At 36.1% G+C, this 26,940-nt stretch overlaps 1 protein-coding gene across 1 annotated transcript in view; it reads right to left on the reverse strand.

The window, feature by feature from the left end:
• Positions 1–2,899: 2,899 nt before the first annotated feature.
• The window catches only part of CNTN3 (contactin 3), a 330,613-nt gene continuing 306,572 nt past the window's right edge, over positions 2,900–26,940 (reverse strand). Inside the window, exons 20-23 of the mRNA XM_032290493.1 lie at positions 26,221–26,407; positions 7,575–7,687; positions 6,823–6,991; positions 2,900–4,855 (exon numbers count right to left, since the gene is read on the reverse strand). Of these exons, the coding sequence (XP_032146384.1) occupies positions 4,755–4,855; positions 6,823–6,991; positions 7,575–7,687; positions 26,221–26,407 (570 nt within the window). The 3' untranslated portion in view covers positions 2,900–4,754. The remainder of the gene's footprint in view (positions 4,856–6,822; positions 6,992–7,574; positions 7,688–26,220; positions 26,408–26,940) is intronic.

Here is a 26,940-nt window from a genome sequence, read left to right on the forward strand (position 1 = left end):
TTTGCCTTTTTTTAGACTCAAATCTTGACCCACATCCATTGTTCTCTCCAGGGATTATGATCCCAATGAACATTTAACTGCACGATCTTTAAAGTTTAGCTTTGGATGAGAAGCCAATTTTGTCTGGATGCTTCAGAAATGCCAATACAATCATCATATTGAATGGACATTTTCCACTTCCTCATTAGCCAGTCAGATATACATTTTACATTAGCTTTGTGTCTGTCACATTCTACTGTCAAATGCCAAAGTAAAGCCACTAATTTGCCATCCTTATCATTAGTCTCTGTATTTCCCAGGTAATGTGCAATTATACAGCATCTAATTCTTGATCTTCCTCACAGTATTCATGATCAAAATAGAATTCTCAGGCTCTAAGATAATTTTAGCAGGCAGAGAAAGAGTAAAGAATAAGAATGAAGATTGACAAATAACAGATGCATTATTTTCTTACCAGTTTAATTCAATATGCATGCATTAATTCTCCATGCAAGTTCAAGAGGTAATTATCACCTACAAGTAAAGCAAGACATGTTAAATTAGGGCACTGGGTTCAAATAAAAACAGTAGAAAAACCTAACAATTTAAATGAACCATATCCCAATCTGTTTACATATTTTCTTTCAAAAGAATGGTACAATTTACTAATTGCTAATTGTGTAATTGCTGCTGTGGGTTGATTTTACCTCCAATATTTACTGAAGTGTATCCAAATTATAATGAATATCAGTGCAATTTTCATTTTTAAAAAGGGTAAAATACTTTAGAAAAAATGAACCCAATTAAGATTAATTTTAAATTAAAAAAAGGCGGCATTATGAGAATATGAGACAGCAGGGGGGATTTTAATTGGGAAAAAAGAACATGTAACATCCTAATCATTTTGCATTCTATTATGTCACTGAATTAAACTGTTTGGTTTTCATTGAAAATGATGAAACTACTGAAAATCAATACACAACATCTTCAAAATTTAAAAAAAAGTATAATGAAAATTTAGATATTTGTATACTATTTATTTAAATAATTCTGGATCTGAGTCAGTTTTAGCTTGGATAGCTTTCCATGTGAGAATTACAGAGAATATCAAAATTTACAACTGCTAAAGGAAGAAGTCACAGACTTTTAGTTTCCCAATTTAAAATATGATAAACAATAGAACAAAGTACATTACAAATTGATACTAGAGATGCTTACTCACAATCTCTAAATCTGGTAAATCTGATTTCAAGCAGGGTTAAAAGCCTAATCATACTTAGATGTTGCAGCCAAAGTGTGTAGGTTAGAATCCTATTTCATTACACCGTAGCTAGGATGTCCTTGTGCAACTTACTTAATTGTCCTAAGCCTGTTTCCTCATCTGTAAAATGGGCTTGATAATGGACCCTAACTAATGAGATTTTTAAAATTTTATCTTTTAACTCTTTATGGATATGAGGTCTCACAATGTTGCCCAGGCTGGTCTTGAATTCCTGGCCTCAAGCCACCCTTCTGCTCCAGCCTCTCAAAGCACTGGGATTACAAGTGTGAGCCACATGCCCCTGCTATTAATGGGATTATTTTGAGGATTGATTTAGCAAATGCAAAGTGCTCATCTCAGAGTCTGGCATGGAAATATATGTTATTTAACATTCTCAATGTTATAATTCAATCATAAAATAATCTGATTCCAGAATTGCTTTACCTTATCTTCTAGCAACTCTTAGACTCATAGTTTTTTTCTCAGCAGAATGAGATCTAAAGACAGCTTTAAATTTAAAAGCAAAAACACCTTCAGGGGGATGTCTCCGGTCTTCCATTGTATATATTTGCCTACTGATGGGAAGATGATGGCTTTAAGCATTCACACACATTTCATTCACTATCTCTCAGGCATTGACGCAGGTAACACCAATCACTTCAGTTCACAAGAGAACACGTCAGCCAGCACAGAGCAGTTTAGCATTGGCTGAAGATCTGATCATTGTGTGAGGAAAATACTAACATGGCCCCCATTGTGCAGATAGATAGGGAAACAGACTGAGAGAAGCTATGGACCTTGAACAAGACCACACAGCCAGAAAAGGGCAAAAGTGTTATTTAAAAGGCAGTATGACTCAAAGCTGATTTTCTGATTTTGCCATGCCAATCAGCCCTGCCTTCTACAGGAGAGAGGACACTGGCACTATTTCGGTGCTATAATCTGTTTTTGCATATTTCTGGGTCATTCCCTTTCATTAAGGTGTACTAATGCACCCATTACCACTGTGCTTAAATCTAGAATCATACACACTCACACTCGGATACAATCACTGTAACACAGTTTCTCCACTTAATTTTCCTGCCTTTAAACACATTTTCAATTATAACGTAAGAAAATGATTGATATTTTAGCTGTCATTTTCCTTACATCAACAATAACATTTAAAATGTTTTAAATATTTAGAATATTATCACAAGAATTATTTAAAAGTGGATATCATTGATATCCACTTTTAAATAATTGATACCAATTATTTAAACATTGATACCAATAAGACAGTCTGTAAACAACTTGATGAATTGATATGAATTTTAAGAAAATATTTGCAAAGATGTGGGGGTAGACATTTGTGATCAAATAAGGTCAGACGCAATCAGACACTATTAATTCTGTTACGTGAATTTTCTGCTTCCCCACTCCCCGACTTCTCCCCACAGCTAAAATACCTGTAATGTACAAGTCATTGTCTCAAATTGCTGGTTTTACTGAGTCAGTAGGGCATAAAAATATTTTTAAATATCCTGTTAAAAGATGGAAAAGTTAAATGCTGGCTGAACATTTAAGAAATGATAGCTTTAGCATAATTATTATGGTAGTCTCCTATTCCTCTTGTAGATGTTCTTGTTTGACCATACCACAATTAATACTGCATACGCATTTGCTTATTATAAATTTTATTAGAATAGAAAATAATACATACAGATAACCATAGGATACACACACAGGAATTGAAAGATAAATTTTGTACTTTTCAATATGAAACAAAGTACATATCTCATGGAGATATATTGCTAGAAACAACATGAAACAATAGAGCAATCATCTTGAAAACAAAAAGTATAGGAACATATTAAAGGCATTACTAAATAATAAAAAGGTCCAACTTTATTACATGGAGCATAAAATACAAGTATTGGAGAAAGTGTTTCCCTACTTTTTGACTGGAAATAATAACAGTCATATGAAATCTACTAGTCATTCAGATTGTTTCCATATATACAGTATATAAGGACCTTATAGAGAAAGTTATAAATATTTATTGATTTTGTGTATGATGACTTTATCTTAAATGTAATCTCTAAATGTAAAATAGTGCTTTACGGTGATATCAGAATTGCCCTAATTTTTAAATCTTTCTTGATATCTGTACTGTTTGTTTTCCAATTCTGATATCATTGGAAACACGAACAAGTTCCTGCAAAATGTGAAATTGGTAGGAAAGAGGTAAAAAATTGATTTTGCAATGTTGAATACTCAATCTGCTGATTTTAATTTATTCTTAATATATTGCTATGAAGTCATGTCTTCAACAATTTTTTGAAAACCACATATTGAAAGACTGAGTCATACATATCAAAGTCAGCAGCATTGCCATGGTTCTATTACAAATTTAACTCAGGAACTAAAAAGCCTGCCAGACTCACTCAGATAGATGGTGGGATTTCATTAAAAAACCATCTCTGCCAACCAAAAAGAGAGGGTCCCTTAATGGAACTGGAAATTGAAATGAGGGATTGTGTGGATTTTGTTTAATATTCGGGTTGAGATTCAGGTCATTCCTGACTTTTTCCCCTAGGTTTTAATAAAACCTGAAAGCTTATTCATAGCTGTGAAGGAAACAATTCCTTTTTTAATTTAAAGAAACTTTTTTTTTAGAAAGGAAAAAATGTGATCATTTGAATTTTAGAATATAACTGAATGAAACAGAATAAAGCTTGAAAAACTGGCTGGTCTTCATGATTTTTCTGTGATTAAATAAATTCATACTAATATTTTGCACAGGTCCATTGCATTAGGGGTGACAAAGCAGTTTCATACTTCCTTCTTTATCTTTTAAAAACTAATTCATGGGGCAGAGACTGATCAGATAGGTATTATTATCTGCATATTTTACAGAGGAATAATTGAGAGGTACAGACAGCAAAGTGATTTGTAAAGTCTCACAAACGTTTAGCAGTATACCAAACCAAACATCATTCTTCTAAGCCCCAGAGTAGCATTTTCCAACTATATATTCTTTTGAATCACATGTCACTCCCCTCCAACAAGATAATTTTTAAAAATGTATTTTTCATCCTGGGGACTTAAATCAGAATTTCAAAATGGTACTAGTTAAGTCTTCCAAATAAAGCTATTATAATGGGAAAATTGCATTTGAATTAAATGAAAGCGTTTTTCAATGTAAAAAGAAATTCTCATGTGTGTATGTGTACATGTGAGAGTGTGAGTCTTTATTCATAGGCAGTGCTTAAACTCATAGCTTAAGAACATTTATATCAAAAGTCTAAAGTATGTAATATGTAAATTCCTTTGGTTTATCAAGTTAATATTAAGGCATTTCAGATTCCCTTAAAGGATTTACTGTGTTTTTAATTATATTCATATTTACCTATAATGAAGTAGAAAGTTAAAAATAAGAGTTGAAAAAACATGCATAATCACTGCATTTCATGAAAGCACTTTTTTTTGGTAACCAATTAACTTTCCAATAAATAATGAAAAGGAGTTAATATCACCACAGGGCATTTACAATAAAGAACAGGACTATAGGCATATAACCTGACATAGGGTGGACATTCGAGATGGCTGACGTGGATCCTCTTGCATCCATATCTGTCAAAGATAATGAACAGCTCATTAATAAGGATTGTATCAATATGTAATCAGGTGCTAGAGACTGGATATTTGTGATGTTCCCCCCAAATTCCTTGCTGAAATCCTAATCCTCAATGTCCGAGTATTGGGAGGTGAGGGCCTTTGAGAGGCGACACTGAATCTGCCAGCAACTTGACGCTCAGACTCCCGTCCAGAACAGAGAGTATTAAGTTTCTATTGTTTATAAGCTACCCGTCTGTGTAGTTTTGTTATAGAAGCCAAAAGGGACTAAGACACAGAGCAAAAGCAGTGTCTCTCCTATCAAAACCAAATCACAACATGAACCTATCCTGGCACCACAAGTGATTAGCCTTCATTTTATTTATCAATGTAGCATATACCAGCTGCCAAGAGTATCTATAAAAACAGTAATACGTTTAAGTTTTCTTAAATGATTCCAGGCTCTGTTCATCTACTATTATTTAACTTTAATTGAAATTGGAAAAACAACTTAATCATTTTGAAAACAATTAAACTTGATCGCAAACAACTTTGAGATAATTCACTGGTTTAATTAAAGAAAGCTTCATTGGGCAAGGGTTTGAAGAGTCTGTGCTTGTTTCCATTTTAAGCATTTCCAGATAAAGTATTACACATAATATAAAACATCGTCTTTTAAAAAAGCAATAAATCAAAGCTCCACTTTCATAGAGATGGCCTTGTGTGGTCACTTGCAAGCTCAGCAAGACAGCAGATGTCAGATGAAAAGGCTACTCTTGACTCAGCAGCCCTAAAATGCTAAAATAATGTCTGTCCCTGCAAAAGCCCAGAACTTATTTCTTTTAAAATTGCCACTTTGCCAATATTGTAATGTTAACTCTATGGCTTGCACAATTCGGGGAACAAGAGGCCCATATTCAGTATTTTAAAACTTTAGTTAACAATAACAAACTCAATTTCTAGTTTTACTCTGTTGAAGTGCATGTAGTTTTAGAGAGTTCTGTAGTCCAACATGGGTTTTGTAGATTTTACATTGCAGAGCTGAGTTCTGAGATAAGCAGTTCCTGTTTTCTTAGTACAGCTTTGTTTGTTTTAGTCTAAGTCTGGCAGTCTTTATGATTTCACAGAAAGACAGAATTCCTCCAAGTTTTCCTATTTCCCTTTCCCTTCAGTTGCTAATGTCTGCCATTTTGTTTTCCAACATTAAAGACCTGATTGCCCAGTACTACAGACTAGGCCATGCTAAACGAATGGAAAGATGGAACAAAGTCCTTTATGCCACTAAGAACTGCAGAATAGCATATGAAGTCAAAATGGGCTCTACAATAGTTAAACTGATGCCAGAAAACTCCAGAGCTACAATTTAAAAGTGAAAGTAAAATTTATTCTAGCATTGGCACTTGGTAAAATATACATACCAAAGTCTGTTTCCAACTCTAAACATGCAATTTCTATAGTAAAATAGGTTTTATTTGGGTGTGGAAAGGAAAAAGCAGTATGAACCTCCTTGGAAACTAGAAACAGAATTTTTAAGGAGTCTTTTAGTTTGGCATAGGTAAGTGGTTTAGGACTTTGACAATGTTAATCATTCTATTTAAAGAATTTATTCAGATTTATCTGTAATTCATAGGGGGTAAATAACTAGACTATTGAAGATCTTAAAAGAAATGCTTAGGGAATTCTACGTTTACAGGAGATCCAACGGCAGTTTTAAGTATAACTCAGAATAAAGAAAAATAATCAAATTAATGAATTTTTGCTAAATATTTTTTGATCTTTTCTTCCTGCCCTCATTTTTTTCTACCCTATTTTGCACCACTCTTGAGGGGATCCTCTTGCCCTCATCTCACCTGCCAAAACCTTATTGGCATTTGGATGAAAGGCTTGCTGGAAAGAAAGAATGGACAGAGGGACACTGATTGACTCACTACGGGGGATACTAACACTGACGTCAATAAAGTAAATTATGGCTTCAACCAACTTACTGGTTATTCGTGGAATCCTGATCTGTTCACTACTGGTCCCATCCCCTCCATCTGTTGTGGCCTTGACTTCAATAATGTAGTCCTCTTTAATGGGCAGCAAAAGTTCTGCTGAAGTTTTATTTGTGTTCAGCACTTGCACATTATTTTGACTGCTAGTCCTATAGAAAACCTAAAACGCATGAAAAAAATACACTTACTTGTTATATTGCCCATTGTTGTTTTCTTCACAGAACTTGTCAGTCTGAAATTAACTTATTTTGTTATGTAAGTTAGAATATAAGTCTCTTTCATGGCTCTAACTGTAAGTCGTATATTAGAGGTTAACACATGGTGGAACCATCAGGTTCTCAAAATCAGGGAGCCTGGGGAAGAGTGAACTCTCCTATGGAAGAGCTCAGCTGGGTTGCACATTTCTGAGGCTGGAGAGATAAGGCAGGGCCATAGTGTATGAAATTTGAATGCCTGACCCTAAAATCAGAGCCAATTATTTTTAGTTGTTTCTTAAGTAGTAACCATCAATTTAGAAACACTGTGTCCAAAATTCCCACTTGAGCAGAATTCTTTCACTTGAAACTATATTTAAGAAGATATTTTGAAAAACTACCCATTTTATGAAAAGCTTGGTATCTTTGTCAGAATTAGATTACAGAAACCATATCATCAACATTTAGAACAACTCACTTATACCTAGCTTCTCTTGAAAAGTACTGTCAAAAGCAGGAAAATGAAGCATTGCAAATGAGAAAACTTACTTTATATCCTGTTACTTCTGACTCATTCTCCATGGCTTTAACTTGCTCCCAATTAAGTAACACTTTAGTGTCTGTGGCATTCCAAACAACATTTCCTGGTGGCTGACTGGGAGCTTGAAGTGCAAAATGAGAAATTAAAACAGACTGAAGTACAAGTGATATTTTACAAGGAGGAGATGATGGCTATTAGAGGAAGCTAATGGAGGTAGAGCGAGATGCCTTTGGTAATGCTTGGTGTAACAGATGAAATCAGAAAAAATAACAGAGTATACAAATTTTCTTTCTCCTTAGAAAGGCATTTCATTCATACACCAAATCCCTGTGACATGTAATTTATCCATGTAACAAACTTGCACATGTATCCCTGAATCTAAAATAAAAGTCCAAAACAAGGCATTTCAATTAATGTATGAGATAATCTATTTTATCATGCTTATCGTATAATTTAGGGCATTTCACACTTACTGTGCTTCTATCTCCTTGAAAACACTTTGATAGTAGAGATAAGGAAATTCCTTTACCTACCACTAGAGGGCTGCTTGCTGATAAACCTAGACCTATTTTGACGCATGCAGAGGCTGGGAGAAATTGCCAAATGAGCAGATTACAGCTGTGTGAAATGAAGTGCACATGATTCTGAAGCCAGCCTTGTATGATAAGATGGGCAATATGTGAGGCAATCAAAAATTAGAATTACTTAGATTTGTTCCCATGGAGTAATAGCTCTACACACAAAAAATTGCAAGAGAGGCTATATTTTAAAGTCTTCGTTTTCCAGGCTTAAATCAATTTTTGAGAAAAACAAGGCACAACACTAAAAAGTTAATGAGAATCCCATTAGAGAATTAATAAAACTCTCTGAGGTTTCTAAATTTAGATTCATAATTTAGTTCCTTTTCATGAACACTGCATTGTAAACTCATGCTAAGGGGTGAGGGTGTTAGAGGATGAGTGATAGCATTTGTCAATAGCACCACAGACTGTGCACTGGAAAAATCAGTTTCTTGTCAATAACAACAACAAACATAATATTATTCATTCATCAACAGCATCACAATTGCCCTCAATGTTGAAATATGTTGTATTTATAGATTTAACTACAGAATGTGATTTGGCTAACTGAATTTGTAATGGAAAAAATGATCTAAGAGACTGGCTATCCAGAGAAATTTCTAAACATCGTTGACTCATGCCATAGGGGAAATACAGCTGAACTTACAGACAGGAAGAACTCAAATACATTTACAAGTCTAATGACACCAAACAAGATTGCATTCATTCTCTGTGGATTTCTTTTGCTTATTGTCTCTTTTATCATTATTCTGCATTGCCTTTAAAATTCTGTGATGTGGGTATTCACAATGAGTTCAGGTCAGCTAAGACTGTCTGAGCTGCAATGCTCTAATAACAACAATAAAAAAATTATAGGAGCCGCTTAGGGTTGAAATATTAATGACTGTGTTCTGGCTACTCAAATAATATGAACGTACAATTTTTAGAACATTTTCCAAAGCCAGTGATTCCCTGTGGCCTAACAGCACTATAAAAGGACAGGCTTGGTTTGGTGAAGCTGAGATATGCCACAGCATGGTTTGTTCTAACAGAAGGTGTGTGTTTGGAGGTTACAGAAAGTTTGAGTAATTTTGGTTGAATCACCTATGCCAACATCAGCCTTGAGGGAGAAACAACTGCAAATAGAACACTAGGGTTCATCTCATACGAGTCACAATATAGGGAGCTGAATGAGTTCAGCCTGAAATGAATACTTTTTGAAATGACAAAAAGGAAAAAAAAAAAAAAAGGAAAAGAAAGAAGAAATAAGAGGGTCTAATTTTATTCTTTTTGAATCATACTACTATTTCCTAAGTGTCAGATAGTCATGTATCATTTTGTCATGTTTTTCTCTTTAAAAAAAAAAAACTTGGTTTAAGAAAAATTAAACATCTATTTTAGCTTCATCTCAATAATATTCACACAATAATTAGCTTGATATGCTAGTTACATTTTTGGGCATTCTCTGAAATAAATGAATTTAATGCCTCAGACAAAAATTTTAAATTTTAAAAATGTTCACAAATGACCTTATAATCATCTCTTACCACCACTGGTAAGAATAACACTATTTGGGAAACCTTTGGACTAGATATACTTTCACTCATATTCAAAATGCTGTTATTGTTAGTAACTAATACTTAGTAAACATCTACAATGTGTTAGGCAATGCAGAATGTGCTTTAATATCATTTACTTAATCCTCATTATATTGCATTATAATAATGCCCATTTCTGTACATACATCATCTGGACCCAGAGAGTTAAAATTTAAAAAGATTGCATAAGCATGTTCATGACAGCATTATTCACAACAGCCAAATGTGGCGGCAACCCAACAGTCCATCAAAAGATGGATGGATGAACAAAATGGGGTATTTGCCTATAATTGAATATTAATTCAGCCTTAAAAACATAAAATTTTGACATACGGTATAACATGGATGAACCTTGTGGACATTATGCTAAGTGAAATAAGCCAGATACCCAAAGACAAATACTTCATAATTCTACTTATTTGAGATATTCAGAATAGTCAAAAATTCCTACAGATAGAAAATAAAATGTTGGTTGCCAGAAGCTGGTAGAGGGGAAAATGGTGAATTGCTTAATGAGTATAAAGTTCCAGTTCTGCAAGATGAAAAAAAGGCTCTAGAGATCTATTGCACAGAAATGTAAAATGCTTAGCACTATTAAACTGTATGTTTTAAAATGGTTAGTATGGTAAATTTTATGTTACGTGTACTTTACTACAATCAAAGGTTTAAAAAAGCTTGCTAAGATATACAACTAGTAAGAAGTATTATGTGGATTCAAACTGGCTCGGTTTAAATCCTGTGCCCCTTGAGAGGATTATGCTTCTCTGCCTAACTCTCACTATGTTGGCTTTGGCTATGGAACTTGTGTAGGAGGCCTACTGTGTGTAGGTGGGCATAATTCTCCTTCTCATTGGCATCCCATAGACATAGGACTTCACCACAGGACTTGCTTCAATGAATTTAATGTGGGCAAAAGGGAAATAAGCCACCTCCAAGTGGCAGCTGTAAAAATCACTGAAGAGCATGGTTTGTTTTTCTCTCTTTTCTCTCTGCTATGAGATTGACATGTCTCAGAGATTGGCTCCCCCATTATTCTGGGTTCAGGAGTGAAGACAGAATGGATCAGATCTGAATCTCACTCATGAGGAACATACAGTATGAGTCGGAAAAAAAAAAGTAGTTTTAGGTCACTGAGGTTTAGGGGTTTGGGGTACCTTAGCCTGGACTAGCCTGATCTGATATAGCTATTAGCCAGTAGTTTAGATAGCTTTGAAAGAACACAATGAACGTTTGTAAAGGTAAGGAGTCAAGTAATGAAGCAGGAATGAGCAGGAGACAGTTGATAGCCTAACTTCTGGGACTTCTAATTTTACTTTTTGTATTTGAATCCACGTAGAAGTGGAACACAGATTAGGCTGACTGAGTTCCAAATTTTAGTGGACCTAAATTGATAGTCTACATTTTGAAATTTTTTGGAAATCATTTGTCAACATTAATATCCTACAGGTTTTTCCTGTTAATTTCTACTGTTGGCAGCATGTTAAAGTAGAAAAAAACTGGTAAAAACTCATTCTAGTAAGCTGGTGACTTATCACTAGATTTATAGCACAACACTAATCGACAGGATAGATATAATTATTTAAGTAATTTTAAGTGTTATGTAACAAAATAACTTTCTCTCTAGAGGTATTTATTAAAGGTTGTTCCTTAAGCACTCATCGTGATCCTCTGTGCACTTGATTTTCAGACTCCTCAACATCGGCTTCATGGATCTTACTTATTCTGCAGACACTTGACTGAAAACAAGTGATTACTATCATATAACCAAGATTAGATGAAGCTGGGAAGCCGCGATTATAAGGCATGTTTATCCACAGGAACATGGCTAAATTGTGGTGTTCATCACAATGGAATATCATCCATGGGCAGTCATGATACAGAATACAGGTAACCAAATACACAGCATAACCTCCACTCTATAAGAGAAACTTTCAGAGAATTGAAGTCTGGAATGAAAGAAAAATAATATTAATCATGGTATTTCTGAGTGAAAGTATTATGAGTGATTTTTTTCTCTATAATTTCTTTTTTCCCCAAATTTTCTACAATGAATGTTTTCTGTTATATAATAAAAAGTATAAGCTGTTAAAATAAAGAATATTATTGCATGGAGTTTTCAACGGTGATGTCTCATAGTGGTAACAGTGAAGCTGGCATTTACTTTCAAAATACGAAATTTTAAGAACATATGCTTGCTGTGATAATGATATAAAACCCAGTATGTTTCTCAATTCTTTTTCTTGGCCACCTGATGGCAATAAGACGACTTACATGATAAGTTGTTGTAACCAGTAGCTAAAAGTTGCGCTTTGCACTTAGACTTCACTTGAGATGACTATTAACATTTGTAACTAAGTTGCTTAAACATGTGGCATTGTGCAACAATCACATAATCAAAAGCAAAAGCCAATTCTGTGCCCTTCCCGCCTCACCAATAATAAGATACAGTTGTTTTGGAATCACTGAAAACTATTATAAATGGATCTAATTTCTTATCAAAAGAAATTGACACAATGTTTTAAAACACAACAAAAATGTCTACGTTTTAACTCATCTGAAACCCAACCTACAAGGCCAGGCAAGGTCTTTTTTTGATTTTTGGTTTCAGTGTCAGGGAACTTCCTTGATCAAAAGTTCTCCTTTAGGGTAACTGTCTAGAGCAGGGGTGTCCAATCTTTTGGCTTCCCTGGCTCACAACAGAAGAAGAAGAACTGTTTGGGGCTGCACATAAAATGCACTAACACTAACAGTAGCTGATGAGCTTTAAAAAAAAAATCACAAAATAATCTCAGTATTTTAAGAAAGTTTACGAATTTGTGTTGGGCTGCATTCAGTGCCGTCCCGAGCCACATGTGGCCTGCCGGCTGTGGGTTGGACAATCTTGGTCTAGATCTTGGTCAAGGGCAAGAGCGGCAGATTTTCAAAAGTGCCAAGGCTCTTACAAAATAAAGTTCCTAAGTTTTACACATTTACTTAGAGATTTTACCTGATTCTGTATTGGCAGAAACTTCCTGTATGGTAAAATTTAAAATTATATTGTTATCTTTCTTCAGAATTTACAAATCCAGGAATAACTGTGCTGAAGCCCATAGACAAGGAAAAAAAAACTCTTAAATCTAAGGAATGCACATTAACAGCCTTGTATTCCATTAACATATGCGTGATTTTTGGTACGTCATATAGAAACAAGATTAGGTCACATGCACTGTGGGATGTGATGCACAGAAAAGCCAACAAATAGCATTCAGTCACCTGCAGAAAAATTCCATTTTTATCTTCCCATGGCTTGAAGAAAATGTTAGACTGGGGTCTAGTAGGTCTTTAATATCCCCTCCATACTAACATCATAAACAAAGAGGAAGTGGGCTTGGAGATTTCTACAGGCAAGAAAATGTTCCTAGCATTTAAAAAGGAGGGTGGCCTGTTCTTCATTGTACTTATTAAACTGATTATTTGTATTATTAAATTGTATTAATTTTTTCATTGTATTATTAAACTTCTTATTTGGTTAACATTTATTTATGGCAATGATACTGGTTCTCCATTTCTCAAATAAAATGTTAGTTTCCATTTTTAAAAAGTGTATCTAAAAATAGTAGGTCAATTTTTAAGAAAAAATAGTAGGTAAACATTAATAGAAAAGGGTGAAAGAAATGGCAAACTAGGTGGATCACATATGAAATTTAGGAAACTCTGCAATAATGTGTATCCTGAGCCAAAATCTAGACTGGACGATTATACAATCAAGTCATATATACGAAAATTTTAGAACTTCCAAATTATTGCTTGAGGTAGGATTAGCCATTTAACAAAAACCCTCTGAAATACTCAGACTCATTCTTACAGAGCTTGCCTTATTCACATTTCCTTTTCACTTACTCAACACACACCTACTTGGAACTGATCATGGTAAATGGGAGGCCTAGACTGCAGCTCTGACTCAGATGGACACAGCAGTGTGTGGAGGCTTGCACTGTGCATTTTAGCTCCAAAATGATTGGAAGAATAAAACAGGAAACCCAAGAGGACCCAAAGACCCTCTGAAGTGGATTGCTCCTGCAAGACCCAGGAGACACCCCAAATACTGTGAGTGCTCAAACTGTGGAAGTGGGAAAGAGAGGTCCTCCACCCCTAAAACACAAACCCCCACTGGGGAAACTGAGGTCAAGTTTATGCAAGAAGATTCTGACCTTACCTGGAGCTGAGAGATGAATTACTTTAGAGAGCTGAGCAAAATACAAGGGTAGAGAAAGCAGTGGAAGTGACTCTGTGAGTCAGCTGGGTCCCCAAGCAGGCCATTCCTGCCTGGCATCACAGGGATCCTTCAGGAGGGTGGGCAGAGGCGTGGCCAAAACACCACAAGGAGAAGGAAATCTTCAGCTGAACTTTGTAGCAATTTGAACTGGTTGAGAAGCCTCCTGGCCAGAACTTGAGAGAGGGAGTTAATTTGGTGTGCAGATTTCACAGGTTGGGGAAGTATTAGGGCCCTTTTTATCCCCAGCTGGGAGGTGGGTAGCCTGGGGAAACTTCTCATCCCTGCCTGCCCACTGCTTGAAAACAGACTTGGTGCCGTCAGTGGGGACATGGTGGGAGTGAGACCGGACCTTTGGATTGTGTGGGAGCTGCGTGAGGCCTCTGACTACTGGCTTTCCTCTACTTCCCGTACAACCTGAATGCAGAGGCAGCCATAATCCTCCTAGGTACATAACTCCATTGACATGGGAACCTCACTCCTATCCCCCACAGCAGCCACAGAAGGACCTGCCCAAGGAGAGTCTGAGCTCAGACACACCTAGTCCTGCCCCCACCTGGTGGTCCTTCCCTACTCACCCTAGTAACTGAACACAAATGGCATACACTTTGTGTGTTCTAGGGCCCTGCCCACCAATGGTTCATCTCCATACTACCATAGCTGATGCTGTCTAGAAAGCACCACCTTGCAGCAGGAGGCCAACTAGCACAAATATAGAACACTAAACCACCAAAGCTAAGAACCCTCACAGAGTCCATATCACAGTGCTGCCACCTCCACTGGAACAAGTGCTGGTATCTATAGCTGAGAGACTCAGTTTAAAGTGGTTTACATCATAGGACTCTATGCTATGCAGACAACCCCCAGTACCAGCCTGAGCCTGGTAGACATGCTGGGTGACTAGACCCAGAAGAGAGACAACAATCACTACAGCTTGGTTTTCACAAAGTCACATCCATAGGAAAATGAGGCAAGTATTATATCAAGGGAACACACGGCGAGACAAAAGAATCTGAACAACAGCCTTCAGCCCTAGGCTTTCCCTCTGATGGAGGCTAACCAAATGAGAAGAAACCAGAAAACCAACTCTGGTAATATGACAAGACAAGGTTCTTTAATGCCACCCAAAAAAATCACACAAGCTCACCAGCAATGGATCCAAATCGAGAAGAAATTCCTGACTTACCAGAAAAAAGAATTCAGTAGGTTAGTTATTAAGCTAATCAGGGAAGCACCAGAAAAAGGTGAAGTCCAGTGCAAGGAAATCCAAAACATGATACAGTGAAGTGAAAGGAGAAACATTCAATGAAATAAATAACATAAATAAAAAACAATAAAAACTTCCAGAAACACTGGACACATGTATAGAAATGCAAAATACTCTGGAAAGTCTCAGCAATAGAACTGAAAAAGTAGAAGAAAGAAATTCTGAGCTCTAAGATAAGATCCTCAAATTAACCCAATCCAACAAAGACAAAGAAAAAAGAATAAGAAAATATGAACAACATCTCCAAAAAGTCTGGGATTATGTTAAAGAACCAAACTGAACAATAATTGGCATTCCTAAGAAGAGCAATCTAAAAGTTTGGAAAACATATTTGGGGTAATAATCAAGGAAAACTTCCCCAGCCTTGTTCGAGACCTAGACATTCAAATATAAGAAGCAGAAAGAACACCTGGGAAATTCATCACAAAAAGATCATCACCTAAGCACACTGTCATCAGATTATCTAAAGTTAAAAGAAAGAATCTTAAGAGCTGTGAGACAAAAGCAGCAGGTAACCAACACATAAAAACCTATCAGATTAACAGCAAATTTCTTAGCAGAAACCCTGCAAGCTAGAAGGGATTATGGCCTGATCTTCAGTCTGTTCAAACAAAACAACTACCAGCCAAGAATTTCATGTCCAGCGAAAATAAGCATCATATACAAAAGAAAGATACAGTGCTTTTCAGACAAACAAATGCTGAAAGAATTTGCTACTACTAAACTGCCACTACAATAACTGCTAGTTGGGAGACTGAGGTGGACTGATCACAAGGTCAGGAGATTGAGGCCATCCTGGCCAACATAGTAAAACCCTATCTCTAACAAAAATACAAAAGATTAGCCAGGTATGGTGGCACACACCTGTAGTCCCAGCTACTTGGGAGGCTGAGGCAGGAGAACTGCTTCAACCTGGGAGATGGAGGTTATGGTGAGCCAAGATAGTGCCACTGCACTCTAGCCTGGGTGACAGAGTGAGGCTCCATCTCAAAACAAACAAACAAATAAACACACACTGCTAAAAGGAGCTCTAAATCTTGAAACTAATCCTGGAAATACATCAAAAGAGAACCTCTTTAAAGCATAAATCTCACAGGATCTATAAAACAAAAATACAATTTTTTAAAAAAAACAAGGTACACAGGCAACAAATAGCACAATGAATGAAATAGTACTTCACACCTCAATACTAACATTGAATGTAAATGGCCTGAATGTTCTACTTAAAAGATACAGAATTGCAGAATGGATAAGAATTCACCAACCAACTCACTGCTGCGGTCAAGAGACTCACCTAACACATAAGCACTCACATGAACTTAAAGTGAAGGGCTGGAAAAAGGCGTTTCATGTAAATGGGCATGAAAATCAAGCAGGAGTAGCTATTCTGATATCAAACAAAACAAACTTTAATGCAACTGCAGTTTAAAAAGACTAAGAGGGGCATTATATAATGGTAAAAGGCCTTGTCCAACAGGAAAATATCACAATCCTAAACATATATGCACCTAACACTGGATGTCCCAAATTTATAAAACAATTACTATTAGACCCAAGAAATGAGATGGACAGCAACACAATAATAGTGGGGGCCTTCAATACTCCACTGACAGCACTAGACAGGTCATCAAGACAGAAAGTTAACAAAGAATCAATGGATGTAAACTATGCCTTGGAACAAGTGGACTTAACAGTTACATACAGAACATTCCAACCAACAACCACAAAATACACATTCTATTCAACAATGAATGGAACTTTCTCCAAGACATATCAAATAATAGGTCACAAAATGAACTTCAATAAATTTAAGAAAATTGAAATTATATTATGCACTCTCTCAGACCACAGTGGAATAAAACCGGAAACAGACTCCAAAAGGAACCTTTAAAACCATGCAAATACATGAAAAGTAACCTGCTCCTGAGTGATCATTGGGTCAAAAATGAAATCAAGATGGAAATTTAAAAATTCCTCAAACTGAATGTTAATAGTCACACAACTTACAAAAACCTCTGGGATACAGCAAGGCAATGCTAGGAGGAAAGTTCATAGCCCTAAACACCTCCATAAAAAAGACTTAAAGAGCACAAACTGACAATCTAAGGTCACACCTCAAGGAACTAGAGAAACAAGAACAAACCAAAGCCAAACCCAGCCGAAGAAAGGAAATAACCAAGATCAGAGCAGAACTAAATAAATTTAAACAAACAAAAAATACAAAAGATAAATGAAACAAAAATCTAGTTCTTCAAAAAGATAAATAAAATTGATAGACCACTGGCAAGATTAATCAAGAAAAGAGAGAAAATCCAAATAACCTCACTAAAAAATGATATGGGAGATATTGCAAGAGACACCACAAAAATACAAAAGATCATTCGGGGCAACTATGAACACCTTTACTCACACAAAATAGAAAACCTAGAAGAGATGGGTAAATTCCTGAAAAGATACAACCCTTCTAGCTTAAATCAGGAAGAATTAGATACCCTGAACAGACCAATAACAATTAGTGAGATTGTAATGGTAATTAAAAAATGACCAACTAAAAAAGTCCAGGACCAGATGGATTCACAGCAGAATTCTACCAGACATTCAAAAAAGAATTGGTACCAATCCTGTTAACACTATTCCACAAGATAAAGAAGAAACCCTCCCTAATTCATTCTATGAAGCCAGCATCATCTTAATATGAAAACCAGGAAAGGACATAACTGAAAAAGAAAACTACAGACCAATATCCTTGATAAACATGGATGCTAAAATCCTTAACAAAATACTAGCTAACAGAATCCAACAACATATCAAAAAAATAATCCACCATGATCAAGTGGGTTTCACACCAGGGATGCAGGGATGGTTTAACATATCCAAGTCAATAAATGTGATACACCACATAAACAAAATTAAAAACACAAATCACATGATCATCTCAGTAGATGCAGAAAAAGCATTTGACAAAATCCAGCATTGCTTTATGATTAAAACTCTCAGGAGAATTGGCATACAAGGGATATACCTCAATGTAATAAAAGCCATCTATGACAAACCCACAGGCAATTATATTGAATGGGGAAACACTGTAAGTATTCCCTCTGAGAAGTGGAACAGGAAAAAGATGCCCACTCTTACCACTCCTTTTCAACTTAGTATTGAAAGTCCTAGCCAGAGCAAGCAGACAAGAAAAAGAAATAAAGGGTATCCAAATTGGTAAAGAGGAAGTCAAACTGTCACTGTTTGCTGATGATATGATCATTTACCTCAAAAACCCTAAAAAGTCCTCCAGAAAGCTCCCAGAACTAATAAAATAATTCAGCAAAGTTTCTGGATACAAGATTAATATACACAAATCAGTATTTCTTCTATACACCAATAGCAATCAACCAGAGAATCAAATCAAGAACTCAACCCTATTACAATAGCTGAATAAAAAGCAACAACAACAACAAAAAACATTTAGGAATATATATAATCAAGAAGGTGAAAGACCTCTACAAGGAAAACTGCAAAATACTGCTGAAAGAAATCATAGATGACACAAACAAATGGAAACACATTCCCTGCTCATGGATGTCTAGAATCAATATTGTGAAAATGATGATACTGCCAAAAGCAATCTACAAATTGAGTGCAATTCCCATCAAAATACCACCACATTCTTCACAAAATTAGAAAAAAATAATTCTAAAATTCATATGGAAGCAAAAGAGAGCCTGCATAGCCAAAGCAAGACTAAGCAAAATGAACAAATCTAGAAGCATCACATTATCTGATTTCAAACTATACTATAATGCTATAGTCACCAAAACGGCATGGTACTGGTACAAAAATAGGCACATAGACCAATGGAACAGAATAGAGAACCCGGAAATAAACCCAAATACTTAAAGCATAGTGATCTTTGACAAGGAAAACAAAAAAATAAAGTGGGGAAGGACCCCCTTTTCAACAAATGGTGCTGGGATAATTGGCTAGCCACATATAGGAGAATGAAACTGTATCCTTCTCTCTCACCTTACACAAAAATCAACTCAAGATGGATTAAGGACTTAAATCTAAGACTTGAAACTATAAAAATTCTAGAAGATAACATTGGAACAACCTTTCTAGACATTAACTTAGGCAAGAATTTCATGACCAAGAACCCAAAAGCAAATGCAATAAAAACAAAGATAAATAGCTAGGGCTTCATTAACTAAAGAATTTTGCACAGGAAAAGGAACATTCAGCAGAGTAAACAGACAACCTACAGAGCTGGAGAAAATCTTCACAATCTCTTCATCTGGCAAAGGACTAATATCCAGAATTTACAACAAACTCAAGCAAATCAGCAGGAAAAAAACAAACAATCCCATGCAAAAGTGGGCAAAGGACATGAACAGGCAATTCTCTAAAGAAAATATACAAATGGCCAACAAATATATGAAAAAATACTCAACATTGCTAATGATCAGGGAAATACAAATCAAAACCACAATGCAATACCACTTTCCTCCTGCAAGAATGGCCATCAACAAAAAAATCAAAAAACAGTAGATGTTGGCGTGGATCAGTGATCAGGGAACACTTCTACACTGATGTGGGAATGTAAACTAGTACAATGGAAAACAGTGTGGAGATTCCTTGATGAACAAAAGTAGAACTACCATTTAATCCAGCAATCCCACTACTGGGTATCCACCCAGAAGAAAAGATGTCATTAAACGAAAGAGATGCTTGCACACACATGTTTATAGCAGCACAATTCACAGTTGCAAAGTAGTGGAACCAACCCAAATGTCCATCAATCAGCAAGTGGATAAAGAAACTGTGGCATATACAGATGATGGAATATTACTCAGCCATAAAAAGGAATGAATTAATGCCATTTGCAGTGCCCTAGATGAAACTGCAGACTATTATTCTAAATGAAGTAACTCAGGAATGGAAAACCAAGCAGCATATGTTCTCACTGATATGTGGGAGCTAAGCTATGACTATGCAAAGGCATAAGAATGGCACAATGGACTTTGGGGACTTGGGGGGAAGGTTTGGAGGGGTTGAGGAATAGGAGACAACAAATAGGGTGCAGTGTATATCACTTGGGTGATAAGAACTTACTTATGTAACCAAACACCACCTGTACCCCACTAACCTATGAGAAAATATAAAATAAAATAAAAAATAATAAAATAAATGTCACAACAGTTGAACTTATGGAAATAGAGAGTAGAACGATGATTACCAGGGGCTGGGAAGGGTAGTGAGGGGTTTGGGTTGGTGGGGGTAAGTGGAGATTAATGGGGACAAAAAAATAGAAAGAATGAATAAGACCTACTATTTGATAGCATCCCAGGGTGGTTATAGTCAGTAATAACTGCACTGTACATTTTTAAATAACTTAAAGAGTGTAATTATGTTGTTTGCAATTCAATGGCTAAATGGTTTGAGGGGATGAATACTCCATTCTTCATGATATGTTTATTTCACATTGCATATCTGTATCAAAACATATCACATACCCCATAAATATACCTACAATGTACCCACAAAAATTAAAAAACGAATAAATTTTTAAAAAGTTGTATTTTTTTAAAAGGCACACCTACTTGATTTCTTTAAATTCAGGTAACTGATTTTGGCTCCACTTACATGGATGAGCATTTCATTTAGAAAAGCAAAAACTAAAATGAAAAAGTGATTGTATCATTTGGTATTCCTCTATTTCTCCAAGTGCACTCACACATATAATAATTAGTGAAGACATAAAAAGAGTACCCTTATTCCAGGCCAGGCCAGGCCAGTTTTTCTCACAACTGGAAACAACAATTGGTTGTTCACCCAAAATAAATCAATGAGAAGCCTACTTAGTTCTGAGTACAACAACCAGAAAGAAGCTGCCCACCTTTCCCAGTGTTTTTGGCCGAGAGACAACAGTCCTCTTGAGGTGCTAGTGGCAATATTTCTACCACAAAGAGAGAACTTGGTTAGAGTGATGCTGCCATGGAGCAGAGACAGTGATGGAGAGAGGCATTGTTCAACAAATACTTATTGGGATTGACTATGATTACTTAAGCACTGGAGTAGAGCTCTGGGGACAGAGCAATGATCAAACCAGGCCAAAGCTCTGCCCTGAAGGAGCTGATGCTCTGGCTAAGGCAGGATGGGGACACAATGATGCAATGAGTACGAGATACTGTACAAGTGGTAGCTCTGAGACAATGCACCAGGATAAAGCAGGGGAGGAGAGGAGGGTGTCAGGAATGGTGGAGCTGTATGTAGTCAGGTCACACTGAGGTGCTATCTGAGTGATGACCTGGAAGAAATGGGCGAGTGTGTTTTGTGGATATTTGGAGGAAGAGCTTTCGAGATATAGGAAACAGTGCATGCAGAGGTACTGAAGTAAAGCGTAATGAGCAAGGTAGAAAATAATAGCAAATGAGTCAGAGTAGAGACTGGGGAATGGACTGCATAAGGCCTCGTTGGGCATTTTAAGGATTTAGCATCTAATTGTAGTGGGAATGGGAAGCAACAAAAAAGTTCTGAACAGGGAGGGGGACATTATCAGGATGTCAAGGCAAAGGCAAAAGCAGGATGAACAGTGAGAGGCCACTGCCCTGATCTACAGGAGAGAGCTGGAGGCAGCTTGCCTTGGTGTGCCAACAGTGTAAGATGTGGTATATTATTTTCTGTTTCTTTGTTTTGTTTTTGGGACAGGGTCTCACTCTGTTGCTCACACTGAAGTTCAGTGGCACAATCATAGTTCACTGTAGACCTGATCTCCCAGGCTCAAGAAATCCTCCCACCTCAGCCTCCCAAGTAGCTGGGACTACAGGCACATGCCATCACATCCAGTTAATTTTCTTATATTTTTCTCTCACTCAGCATAGTGAGACTGAGTGTCACTATGTTGCCCAGGCTGGTCTCAAACTCCTAGGCTCAAGCAATCCTTCCACCTTGGCCTCCGAAAGTGTTGGGATTACAGGGGTGAGCTCCCATGCCTGGCCAGAAGTGGTAAATTCTTGATAAATCTAGAAGTAAAATTTAGTGCAGGGTATGAAAGAAAAACACTAGAGGGTGACTGAGTTTTTTGGCTTGAGAAACTGAAACAATGGAGAGAAATTTATGGAAATGGGGACTATTACAGAAGAGAGAGGATTTAAATGGGCTGGAAGGAGCAACCAAGAATTCAGTTTTATTCCATTTGAGATCTTACTATGTGATTCTGGCGGGTGTTGTTTGAGTGTCTGTATCCATTCATACTGAATGTCAGAATTATCACTTGACTTTTTGATGATACAAAGCAGAATATTTATCCTACATATTATTTCTTGCAAACTCTGAACATAAAATTCTCAATGTTTCTTTTTAGAAACTAACACATCTTATCATTTTTAAGCCATCTGAAAATTTTCCTCATCTGTCCCTTGAGATGGAAGATGCTGTTAAGAGTTCGCTCTCTTTCGGTGGCAAGTGACAGAAACCCATCTTAGATTACTTAAAGAGGCGAATTAGTGTTTAACTTAAAAATGCTTTTAAAAAACACAAGTATTTAGATATCAAAAATTAAGTGTTTAATGGAAGCTACAGTACTTAACTTGAGAATATTTGTGTTATTTTACATTAATCAGAAATGCTATCTAAAATCTGTACTGATTTAAAGCCATGCATACAAAATTCCATAATGATGAGTACATGAAACTTGCAAATTTTAAGTGAGATGGCAAAAGACTGTTTTGAATTCACAATGTGCAGTCAAGAGGAAGTACATTTGATTAATAATAGTACTTGAGGTTCGACTTGCATTTTTAGGTTTCGTTCATCCATTCAATATTTAATATGCTGCTCCCATGTGCTGGGTTTGTGCTGGGCACTGTGGCTGGGTAAATAAGACATAGAAGGACTCTTTCCCTGTAAAGTTTAGAACCCATAGGGGAAGACAGATAGCAAGCAGGTAATCAAAAGTGTTATTTTAGCTCTTTATGCTCAAGGCAGAGGAATAATTCTCTTCATAGTGCTAATCACAAGAGCTTTACCAAAATTCTTAAATAGGATTTGCAGTTAAACCAAGTCAAAGCTTAGGATGACTATTAAGAGCCACCAGTAACAATACTATTCATTGCTTTAAGAGATTCTGTTTTAATTGTAATTTTGGTACATATTTTAAAATTATTAACATAAAACTTAAAAATTAACATATGTTCTTTACATGCCATTTTAGGATGATTGGAGATTTTAATGATCTATATGAATTTCCCACCCAACATAGGAAATTGTCTGTAATAGCATCTACAGATCAACCTAAAGACTCCAGTTGAACTGTGTCAACAGCAGAACATTGTTTTTGAGAGATTTCTTTTAGTTGCTGGAATTCCCATAAGCTTAAGCGCCATGGGAATTCATTCATGGTCATCCATAGAAGCTATGACCACCTGTGATCATCTTACCCAGTTCCTAAGCACAGAGCAAAATCACAATAAATAAAAATATTAAATGAGTGATGTAATTCTAACAATATGGCTGAAAGAGAGGATACCATAGTGTTTAAAACTATGGATTTGGACACCCATCCTATTACTTAGTCTGCAATCTCAGTACAGTTATATGACCTCCATATGCCTCAGCTTCCTCCTCTCTAAAGTAAGCATACTAATACCTTCATGTCATGATAATGCTGTGGGAATTAAGAATCAGTACATGAAAATCACTTAGAACCATGACTCGAAATTGCTCAGTAAGTGTCGATCATAATTATCATCATCAGTGTTATATGCAAATTTCTACTTTAGATTGGGTGTTTATATGCTATCTATAAATTATAAAGCGATTTTGGTTCTTTTTAAAATTTTAATTCATTCATTGTAGGTTATCATAACATTTCTATTGACTTCTAATCAGTCTCTTCCTTCTGTCTTATCAATTCACTAAGTTCTTCACTGATTCCACTATGATATTATACTATCTTTTAAAATCATAATTTCCTAGCAAGTAATCAGATCATTATTAAGTCAGAGAAAAATGCCAGATAAACTTGTTTGCATATATTTTTGCAATCAGAATTTTTGATTGATGCTGTGTTTGGAATATATAAATAATGATGTATATTTAGACCATATTAATTCAGTAAGAATTGCTGAGACAACCAAACATATTTGGCAAAGAGTTGTAAATACAGGATTTTGTTTCTGTATTTCCAAACCTATGTGGTCCTTGGTCTAATAGCAACTAAGTGGTATGAAAAAGAGATAGATCAGACTTCCCCTAATAGTTAGATAAGGACCATATTAAATTGGTACATTAATTGGTTGCTTACAAATGGGTCTTGCTATGGAAAATCAAATGGTTTGTTGCTAAACTTGGGCTCTGCAATGCTTACTGTACTAGCCAATTGTTAGCCACACTCTTTTTTCTATAGATAATCAATAGATCAACACACAAACTGCTCTAGTAAGATCTACACCGGTTAATTAACATCGCAAGTAGTAGAATTACGTCTTACATTACTTTAAGTTAACCATAAAAAACACCAGCCAATCATATTCAATTGCATATTATTGGAGTTCTTTGCAATTTTAGGTGAAAAATGTATGTTTTCAAAAACAACGGAAATGATATATGGAAACAGAAATGCATCAGTGAAATTAGCAACCAAGCATAAAAACTGTCTTATTCTTACCAAAAGTCAGTTAAGCAAATATTTTTATTCAATTAAGAAATTTGAGGCTGGGCTTGGTGGCTCACGCCTACAATCCCAGCACTTTGGGAGGCCGAGGCGGGCGGATCACGAGGTCGAGATCAAGACCATCCTGGCCAACAAGGTGAAACCCCGTCTCTACTAAAAACTAGAAAAATTAACTGGGCGTGGTGGTGCACGCCTGTAGTCCCAGCTACTTGAGAGGCTGAGGCAGGAGAATCGATTGAACCCAGGAGGTGGAGGTTGCAGCGAGCTGAGATTGCGTCACTGTACTCCAGCCTGGGTGTCACAGCGAGACTCTGTCTCAACAACAACAATGAAAAAAAAAAAAAGAGAGAGAGAGAGAAATATGAAAATAAATTAAGAAAACAATTTTCTGCAAGTAAAAGTATCGCTGCGTGTAAATTACCTAATCCCTTCAAGCCAAGCTTTCATCACCTTCAAAGTACAGATAATAATAGCACCTACCTTGTGAGGGTAGTTATGAGGATTAAATGGGGAATGAGCATAAATTACTTAGTGTTTTCAATCACCATTAGCTGCGATGAGGGCAATGACAATGGTCACTCAAACATCTGCATTGTGAGTAAGTACCAATACAACACAATGATTAAATGTATACTATGCTATTAGATTAACTGAAATAAGTGTGGAACATTCCAAATTGTAAATCACTGACTTTCTTGTAGATTAATTTAACAGTAACTCATAATTGGAGCTGGAGAATTTACCTGTGAATATACAGCTAACAAAAACTCAGCTTTGAAAGCAACACTGACAACTCTGGTAAGATTTTTTAAAGTATCAGTACGTTCACATGGACCATCATCTTCTTCATCTTCTGCTGATAACCATTTAATGCACATTGCCATTTTTTTGAATGACGTAGAAAAGAAAGGTAAAGAAGGAAAAAATCACAACTGATTCTTCAGCATTAACTTTAACTTATTCATGCTTATCAGAAATCCTCAAGCTTTGTGAAACTAAAAATACATGAAAGTAAATCCAACTAAGCTTATCATATTTTAAAAGAAAAGGGGATAGATTTAACCTAACACCCACACTAAGGTTTTTTCAAAAGTGCACATTCATTTTCACAGGAAGTCTCTACCTAAAGATTTAGGGATATCATGAAGACAAGGGTATGTGTGGCTCTGAGTAGTAAGGTTTTGGAGTTAGGTTTATATAATCTGGTGAGATTAATGACTTGGGTTGTCCATTTCAAGTGATGTAGAAGGCTACCATTTTTAATGCAAACTATTTTTTTTTTTTGCCATTCAAAGAAATCAGCATATACTTACGCGTTTTCTTGGTGGTTGCATTCACTGTGGCACTAAAGGGCCCGGCGCCAGCGCTGTTGTAAGCCCGGACAGCTGTGTAATAGGCCAGGTTGCTCTTCAGGCCCCGTAGTCTGGCTGATGTCTCATTTCCTGCCACTTTCACTTTACTGGATGATTCCTCCTTTCCACCACTATTCCAGTACCGCACCTGGTGGGCAGAAGACACTAAACATGTGAAGGCTTAAAAAAATTCTGCCCTTCCCATTAAATGATTTTCATTAAAATGGGCACTGATTTATTCAACAGATATTTACTAAAGACCTACTATTTGCTAGGTGCTGCATTAGGCTGTGTGACACAGCAGTGAAAATAGAGAAAAGGGACTCTACGAGGAGAAAAGTAGTGAACAAAGAAATTTATGAAACAGATAAATCCAAAGAGATCAAGTGCTGAGTATGACCAGACTATGAGACCGTAAGTGGGAGAATGAAGCACAAATATACCTATAACTAAAACCTAGAAACAAAATGTTATTCATATTGCCAATTTTCCATAAGTATTACTATGTTCTATAAAATTTGGCTCAAAAATGTTTATATTAAGGTCAGATCATTTTTTTAAAAGGTGGAAAAGTCAAGAAAGAAATACAAATGATAATAACCCCATTGTCCTTCTCAGTTGTGTTTTCGATTTAAGTAGTCAAAGGGCTACGAGTGAAAGAACAGGCGATCTCTATGCTCA

Source organism: Sapajus apella, unplaced genomic scaffold, assembly GCF_009761245.1.
Source record: "Sapajus apella isolate SASKATOON/1434 unplaced genomic scaffold, GSC_monkey_1.0 scaffold23, whole genome shotgun sequence".
In the NCBI taxonomy this organism is placed as follows: Eukaryota; Metazoa; Chordata; class Mammalia; order Primates; family Cebidae; genus Sapajus; species Sapajus apella.